This window comes from Vulpes lagopus, chromosome 7 (assembly GCF_018345385.1).
Source record: "Vulpes lagopus strain Blue_001 chromosome 7, ASM1834538v1, whole genome shotgun sequence".
In the NCBI taxonomy this organism is placed as follows: domain Eukaryota; kingdom Metazoa; phylum Chordata; class Mammalia; order Carnivora; family Canidae; genus Vulpes; species Vulpes lagopus.
In genome coordinates, this window is record NC_054830.1 from 116,656,974 (window position 1) to 116,665,995 (window position 9,022).

General features: G+C 41.2%; 1 protein-coding gene across 1 annotated transcript; it reads right to left on the bottom strand.

Moving 5' to 3' along the window:
• Positions 1-2,612: 2,612 nt before the first annotated feature.
• On the bottom strand, positions 2,613-7,641 carry TEX43 (testis expressed 43). Its single transcript, XM_041764207.1, has 3 exons — positions 7,465-7,641; positions 6,598-6,706; positions 2,613-2,869 (listed from the first exon to the last, which is right to left on the bottom strand). The coding sequence occupies exons 1-3, from the start codon at positions 7,599-7,601 to the stop codon at positions 2,660-2,662; spliced, it is 456 nt and encodes a 151-aa protein (XP_041620141.1). The 5' UTR covers positions 7,602-7,641; the 3' UTR covers positions 2,613-2,659.
• Positions 7,642-9,022: the final 1,381 nt, after the last annotated feature.

The following is a 9,022-nucleotide window of genomic DNA, read 5'->3' on the forward strand; positions in this document are numbered from 1 at the left end:
AGCCAATACCCAATGCTAGCCAACTATGGTGTACTTCCTTCCTTGTTTCTTATTCTTTATCCTATAAAAGTTTCTTGCCTTCCATCGGATTCTGCATTTCTTCTAGTGGAGGCAGCCCACTTAAAGTGTTTGTTTGTAACACCTAAAGTTTGTATCACCTTAATTGTCTAATAATTTTTAACACCTTGTGTGTGTATGTATATACTTATATATATGTATATATATATATATTACTTTATTTATACTTTAGCGATCTCTAGGTTGATGTCAGATAGACATCTCTGTCCATTTTTATTTTTATTTTTTTTAAAATTTTTATTTATTATTTATGATAGTCACACACAGAGAGAGAGAGGCAGAGACACAGGCAGAGGGAGAAGCAGGCTCCATGCACCGGGAGCCCGACGTGGGATTCGATCCCGGGTTTCCAGGATCGCGCCCTGGGCCAAAGGCAGGCGCCAAACCGCTGCGCCACCCAGGGATCCCTCTGTCCATTTTTATAAGAGTTTCCTTACTGTGGTAATCTGAACACTTGGCTGGGTGGAGTGTGGCTTAGATCTACTATGATCTTTTTTTTTTAAATTGTGGTAAAGGCCTCCTGACTGGCTCAGTCAGTAGAGCTGTGACTTTTGATCCTGGGTTGTGAGTTCGGGCCCCATATTCATTGTAGAGATTACTTAAAAATCAAAAAAAATTTTTTCAGATTTAAATTGCAGTAAAATATACATGGCATAAAGTTTACTTTACCCTCTGTTTTTTTAAAAGATTTATTTATTTATGATAGACATAGAGAGAGAGAGAGAGAGAGAGAGAGAGAGAGGGAGAGAGGCAGAGACACAGGAGGAGGGAGAAGCAGGCTCCACGCTGGGAGCCTGACGTGGGACTCGATCCCGGGACTCCAGGATCGCGCCCTGGGCCAAAGGCAGGCGCCAAACCGCTGAGCCACCCAGGGATCCCCTACTTTACCCTCTTTGAATGTACAATTCAGTGGCAGTAAGTACATTTACCTTGTCATATGACTGTCCATCTCCAGAACTTTTTCATCATTTCAAAATGAAACTGTACCCATGAAATAGCAACCCTATTCTCTCTTCCTCTGTAGCCTTCAGTAACTACTACTCTTTCGCTAGGAATTTGACTATCTTATATAAAAGAAATCATACAATTTTTGTACTTTTATGTCTGGCTTATTCATTTAGCATAATATTTTCAAGATTCCTCCATGTTGTAGCATGTATCAGAATTTCAGTATATTTTATGGCTGAATAGTATTCCATTGCATGTGTATACCACATCGTGTTTATGTATTCATCTGTCAGTGGACACTTGAGTTTTTTCCACATTTTGACTATTGTGAATAATGCTGTCAAGAACATTGACACACACACACACACAAAAAGAACACTGACACAAAAATATCTGTTTGAGGGACAGCTAGGTGGCTCAGTGGTTGAGCATCTGCCTTTGGCTCAGGTCGTGATCCCAGGGTCCAGGATTAGGTCCCAGCAGGAAGCCTGCTTCTCCCTCTGCCTATGTCTCTGCCTCTCTCTCTCTCATAAATAAAGTCTTTAAAAAAGTGTTTGTGGGCAGCCTGGGTGGCTCAGCGGTTTAGTGCTGCCCTCAGCCCAGGGCCTGATCCTGGAGACTGGGATTGAGTCCCATGTCAGGCTCCCTGCATGGAGCCTGCTTCTCCCTCTGCCTGTGTTTCTGCCTCTCTCTCTCTCTCTCTCTCTCTCTCTCTCATGAATAAATAAAATCTTTTTTTAAAAAAAGTATCTGAGTCCCTGCTTTCAATTCTTTTTATTTTTTAAGTAATCTCTACAGTCAGTATGGAGCTTAAACCCACGATAATCCCGAGATCAAGAACTGGATGTTGTACCAACTGAGCCAGGGAGGCACCCCCTTGACCCAGCCTCCCACCTTCAATTATTTTGGGCATATACCTGGAAGTGGAATTGCTGGATCCTAAGGTAATTGCTCAAGAAACCACGACAGCCTCTTCTACAGTGCTGCCCCATTTTACATATGGTCATTTTTTTTGGTTGTTAAATTATGCTCATCCATTCTTTGCTGCAGGAGATTGATACTTGGATACACTGAACCAATACAAAAAGTAGACTTTAGCTGAAATCATGCAGTGAGTGTATCATAGAGGTATATGCCAAACACTTAAAATTACCATGTTGAATAGTTGCCGGGACTCACCAGCTATGGTAGGGGAGGTGTGTTGGTGAGGTGGGGCAGAAAGATGATGTTGGGGCAGTCAGAGAAGGAGTAGAAATAATTCCACATCCTGCCACTCATTCTCAGTTTGGCTCATCTGACACTGAGCTTTGGAGGTGATGAGCAACAAAGGAGGGAGGAGAAGACAAAGAGCAGCACAGTGATGATAGATGGTTGGTGTGGATCCATCAGTTAAATGTCTTAACTAATTGGTGTGAAATTTCAGTGAGAGTCTGTCTTGTCCCCTACTTCATCTCCAATGTTCTTGGAGCCCGTTTCCTTTCAAAAACTTTAATAATGTACAAAGAGTACAACTGACTCATAGCCTTTAAAAAAGTTGAATCTGGAGGTGAAATACAATTGTACAACGGCCTTAAATTTGTGGGGAGAGAAAGAGACTGAGATCAAAATACTTTGCCACTTTATTCTTCCATCCTTAGACCAGTCGCCTCCTGAAGCCATGGGAAATCACAGTGCTTTGGTATCTGGAGAGCGGTGAATGCAGAGGCATATCTGCAATTTTTATTTCTGGTGGGCCTTTGTTCAAGACAACTTTTCGATCTTCCCCGTGGCAAAGCCTTTCACTGTGATTCAAAAACAGAGAGTCTTCTAAAGGGCCAGCATGGATCCCACGCACTTCTGCATGCTAAGGGGTTGGGAAAGAAAAATTCTCTGTAAATCACACCAAACAGTACTTGACTAGATGAGGGTGGAGGTTCCCCAATAGCTTTTCCTAACTACCCCTGTTGAGAAGGAAGGTCTAGGGGCATCTGGGTGGCTCAGTCAGTTAAAGCATCCAATCTGATTTTTGGTTTTGTCTCGGGTCACAGTCTCAGGGTCAAATCCCCGCAACAGGTTCTATTACTCAGCACACAGCTCAAAGTCTGCTTGTGCTCCCTCTGCCTCATCCCTGAGCACATACCACATCCGTTAACTCTCTCTTTCTAATAAATAAATAAATAAATAAATAAATAAATAAATAAATAAATAAATATTTTTTTAAAAAAAGGAAAGATAAGAGAGGTCTAGTGGAGAGAACAATATAACATTCCTTTTTTTTTTTTTAAAGCTTTATTTATTGATTGATTCATTATAGACACACACAGAGAGAGAGACACACACACATACACAGGAGGAGGGAGAAGCAGGCTCCATGCCGGGAGCCCAATGTGGAACTCGATCCCAGGACTCCAGGATCATGCCCTGGGCCAAAGGCAGGCGCTAAACCGCTGAGCCATCCAGGGATCCCAACATTCCTTTTTTGATTTTTATTTTTAGATGTTTGTTTCTTATCTGAGAGAGCGAGCTCAAGAGAGCAGAAGCAAAGGGAGAGGGAGAAGCAGGCGCCCCGCTGACAGGGAGCCCAACATGGGGCTCGATCCCAGGACCCCGGGATCATGACCTGAACCACAGGCAGAAACTTAACCATCTGAGCCACTCAGGAGCCCCAACAGCCCCCCCCCTTTTTTTTAAAAGCAATGGTCTATGGCTTGCTTCTAGACCACCAGGAAGAGCGACATGGACTACTAATTAATCATGTACTTCACTGCTTATGTGACCTTGTACAAGTCACTTACCCCGCTGTGAGACTCAATTTTCCAGAATATAAAATGGGTGTTAGTCAAGGATTGAGTGTTAAATAAAACATTACATGTGAATGAAAAGATTTTGCCAACTATGAAATATAAGATCAATATTAGCTCTGCTGCCACGGCAACTGGGCCAGGAGAAAGAGCAGCTACCTGAGCTACTGTCTTGTCTGTTTCTGGTTCTTGGGTTCTGCTGAATTGCACTAGGTAGGGGGGTGGGGGGTGTTGGGGAGGTTGGGGTGCAGCCCCATCTCCACTATGCTGTGTTCTCACTGTGATGTTGTTGCATAGTTACATCCTCTCCGGTAGAAAAATGAAGATAAGTAAAAGGAAGGAAAGCACAGCTAGTATTCACCCAGTGTACATTCCTTTCATTCAGTTCTCACTTAATTTTCATTTGTATCCTGTCAGAGAGAACTTTCTCTACACCAGTCACTAATTTTATTTTTTAAATTGTTAGGAACACTGTCAACTAAATTGTGCGAATGAAATAGCTATGAGAAAATTATGCCAGATTATAGCTCTCAAGAGTGAGGTCAAGATACATACAAGACAGTTTTTTGTTGTTGACTTCAGCTCAGAGTTTATGCCATGTAGTTCTGGCAAATGAAAAAGAAAAAGTCAATGCTAATATTGTCACCATGGTAAAGCTATTTAGGACAGGCAAAACGACTTGACAAGCCACTGAATTACAAGAAATACAACCCAATATTAAGCCTGCAGAAGTCTTCATAACCAGATAAATGTGATGTTTTGAATCTTGACTTACTCCATTTTATATTCGTTTTCAAAGTATCAGATAAAAGTACATACAAAATAATCATCTCAGGGCAAATAACAGCTTCATTTACTATATTGTGTTTCTGTAGTTTCTAAGAAAATAAAGCCATGGGATGTCTGGGTGGTTCAGTGGTTGAGCATCTGCCTTCGGCCCAGATCGTGATCCTGGGGTCCTGAGATGAGTCCTGCAGGGGGCCTGCTTCTCTCTCTGCCTATGTCTCTGCCTCTTTCTGTGTCTCTCATGAATAAAAAAATAAAATCTTAAAAAAAAAAGCAATATTTTTGTGATATATTCTGTATATCATATATATTCATATTATATTAATATTCCTATTATATTAGTATTCATATATTAATATTCATAATAGACATGATATGATACTCTGTCTTTGTAAAGTATATTCAACCTTAATTGCTTAGCTGCTAGAAATTTGCATATTTATGGAAACCCATTTCTTTCTAGGAATCCTAATTTGAAATCTCCTGCTATAGTCTATTACAATGGATTCTCTTCTCCTTTATTTTTTTTTATTTATATATTCATGATAGACACACAGAATGAGAGAGAGAGAGTCACAGACACAGGCAGAGGGAGAAGCAGGCTCCACGCCAGGGGACTCGATCCCAGGACTTCAGGACCACACCCTGGCCCAAAGGCAGGGGCTACACCGCTGAGCCACCCAGGGATCCCCTCTCTTCTCCTTTAAAGAAACAACTTACCTTTTCACAAGTGATCCCATCTGTCTGAATTTGGAAAATGTTTTGAAAATACTGACTGAATAGCAATGCTTAATGGGAAGCAAGTCTTATCTGTAAATCTAGCCAAACTATTCCCATAGTTTTTAACCTGTATATGCAGTATAGCTTTAAAAATGCATGCTCTAAAAAAAAAAATAAAAATAAAAATAAAAAATAAAAAAAAAAATGCATGCTCTGTACTACAACTTGAATGTTAATGGCACATTTTGTTAATATTAATTAATTCTTTTGTTAAAGATTTATTTATTTTAGAGAGAGAGGGAGAAAGCATACACTAGCAGGGAGAGGGGCAGAGGGAGAAAGAGGGAGGGATAGAGAGAGAGTCTTAAGTAGGCTGCATGCTTAACTCGGAGCCCAATTTGGGGCTCTACCCCGAGATCATGACCTGAGCCAAAATCCAGAGTCAGATGCTTCCTACGTGCCCCATTAAGTTAATTCTGTGAGTTGGTATTATGCAGAGAGAAAGGTAGGCAGAGATTTCTGAAATAAATATTTTATCTATTTCAAGATTGTCTTTAGGTAATTTGAATAGCTACTGCTATTTAATTCTTCCTTGCAAGTTTACGTAAAAGTGCATCAAATAGTTTATAGTTTTTGTTAGACAAAAGAATGGTGGTTGCCAGGGCCTGGAGGGAAAGAGAAATGGGGAGACATAGGTCAAAGGGCACAAACTTTCAGTTCTAAGACCAAGGTTTTTGTTTGTTTGTTTGTTTAAAGATTTTTTTTTATTCATTCATGAGAGACACAGAGAAGAGAGAGGCAGAGACACAGGCAGAGGGAGAAGCAGGCCTCATGCAGGGAGCCTGATGCGGTTCTCGATACCAGGACTCCAGGATCAGGCCCTGGGCTGAAGGCAGACGCTCAACCGCTGAGCCACCCAGGTGCCCCTAAGACCAAGTTCTGAAGATCTAGTGTTCAGCTTGTTAACTATAGTTAATAATACAGTAGTGTATACTTGAAAGTTGAGGAGAGTAGATCTTAAGGTCACCAGAAGAAAAAACGAGTTAACTATGAGAGGTGATGGATGTGTTAATTATCTTGATCCTGTTAATTATTCTACAGGGTGTATGTTTATCAAGTCATCACTTCGTTCACTTTAAATGCCTATGTTTATTATTCCTAATAAAGCTAGAAAAATATAAACTTAAAAATAGCCTTTGTACAGTTATCTATGCTTATTCAGAGATATATTAAATTATACCATTTAACTATGAATTTTTTATGATGAACATTTATAGGAAAATACCTTCAGATTCATATTCCTGAATATCATGTTTTCTTTCCAAGGCATAATGTAATGTCGTGGGATCATCCCTTGCTTTAATGAAAACCGTGGCAAATGAACCTCAGTAGACCTGAAAATGAGGAAGGAAGGATATATATCTGTTGAGTTAAATACAGTCATTTTAGCGTTGTTCGTGTGTTGTGTCCATGTTTGGACCCCCATGACTGTAGGACAGGGAGCTATGTCATTGTTTGATGCTCATCTAATAATGAACCCATTAAAACTCTAAGTATCACCAAGATCAAGAGTCAGGCTGGATATATCTGTCCCTGTAACTTCATGCCATCCTTTACAAATTGCTCATGATGTTCACTTAACCTGATCCTAAGGAAGAAGGCAGCACACCATGATTTGCCCCAGGCCTACCCGTGGCCTGAGGAAGTCTCTGGCCAGCCACAAACAACAGCTTCTGAATTTAATAGTTGCTTTACACTCAGGAAAGAATTGCTTTTTCTGCACACATATTGTTTCCCTCTGGAACATAAACCTTTCTATATAGATGCCAAGGGAAGCACAAAATGTTTGTCCTCATCTGTATAGCTCCCAGATGGCTAACGAAACAAAACAAAACACTGGGACCCCTAGGTGGCTCAGTGCTTGAGCATCTGCCTTCAGCTCAGGGTGTGATCCCAGGGTCCTGGGATCGAGTCCCACATTGGGCTCCCTGCATGGAGCCTGCTTCTCCCTATGCCTATGTCTCTGCCTCTCTCTCTCTCTCTCTCTCTTCATCTCTCATGAATAAATAATAAAATAAAATCTTAAAAAACAAAAAAATGAAACAAAACACAACCCTCCCTCACCCCAAACCCAGAACCCTCAAGTCCTCACTTATTAGAAGGCTTATGTGAACTCTCATCAGTACAGCTGTTGGCAAGTTTAGGTAGGATAGGACAAGTGTCTTTCCCTGAAGCCATCACTGCCAGTAGGGACAGAATTCTCATCCAGAACTTCATGAACTCACTCATCTAATTGTTGCCTCAGACAGAACACTGGCTAACTTCATAGCAACCCATAGCAGTTACATCAGCAGTTGATTAAGAATGTGGAGTTTAAAAAAAAGAAAAAGAAAAAGAATGTGGAGCTTAAAGGGTGTCTGGCAGGCTCATTTGAAAGAGCATGGGACTCTTGATCCAGGGTCATGAGTCCAAGCCCCACGTGGGCTGTAGACATTAAATAAATAAAACTTACAAAAACAATTTTTTTTAAATGTGGAGATTAGAGCTGTTTTTAGTGTTTTTTATACCCCTAGGATTAAAATATCATTCTTCTCGTGGACAACTTAAAAAATGGGGGCACCTGGGTGGTGCAGTCAGTTAAATGTCTGGCTCTGTCTGGCTAAGGGCATGATCCCGAGATCTGGGATTGAGATCCGCATCAGGCTCCTTGTATGGAGCCTGCTTCTCCCTCTGCCTGTCTCTGCCTCTCTCTCTCTCTCTCTCTCTGTGTCTTTCATGAATAAATCTTAAAAAAAAAAGAAAGAGAAGAAAGAAAGAAAGAAAGAAAGAAAGAAAGAAAGAAAGAAAGAAAGAAAGAAAGGAGCTAAGTAGCAAGAATTATTGCCAGATAGTTTGGTGAGACTATGGAGTATATACCTAACAATAGTTTGGATAAGCATTTCTTTTTGTCAAGTGATCTCCTCACCCAATGTGGGGCTTGAACTCATGATCATGGATCATGGATCAAGATTGCATGTTGTACCAACTGAGCCAGCCAGGAATCCCTGGATAGACATTTCTAGATTTGGATAGGCAGAAAGGTTTACAGAAGAGTAATTTTAGTAGACAAAAACATAAGGAACCTTGTAAGTTGAAGTATTGGGGAGGACTCCAGGTTCTGGCCTGTGCCCCAATGGGACTCTCAATCCACTCAGACCAAGTTACCTTGCTTCTGGAGCATGTCTTTGAGCAGAAGACTGTGAACCCCCAAACTCTGCAATCTTAAGAGGACATGCCACCTCCTTCAGCAGAATGCAGAGGTTTGACATCAGTCATGTGAATCACTGTTCAGCAAAAATATAGAAAAGTGTACAAAGATGTGGAGAAATTCCTTCAGGGGATCTGGCCATACACCACTTACAGGGAGCTGATGGTGAGCGTGCAAGGCAGCAACAGGTCACCTACCAGTGCTTGAACTAAGGAGCAGATAGGTAGATCCTTAGCTGAGGAAGGGGCTAAGGTGCCATTTCAAAGAGGAAAGATCACAGTAGATTCTTTTTCCTACATCTACTCTTAGTCCTGGTGTGACCTGGAGGTTGAAGGTCGCCCAATGAGGCTGCTAAAGCCATCAGCCAACAGCAGTACCCATGTTTTGGTGCTTCTTTCCAGAGGATGCCCTGGGGTGACTTCACAGGGCTCTGTAAGGTGACTTTGTTCCCCACCTTAAAATT

Excerpts from the sequence above, each read along its gene's own strand:
- TEX43 (XM_041764207.1), bottom strand. The coding sequence starts at position 7,601 with ATGAGTGAGTTCATGAAGTTCTGGATGAGAATTCTGTCCCTACTGGCA. Across the intron at positions 6,707-7,464 it reads TCACATAAGCCTTCTAATAA|GTCTACTGAGGTTCATTTGC; the intron begins GTGAGGACTTGA and ends CCTCATTTTCAG. Across the intron at positions 2,870-6,597 it reads TCAGGAATATGAATCTGAAG|CATGCAGAAGTGCGTGGGAT; the intron begins GTATTTTCCTAT and ends CCAACCCCTTAG.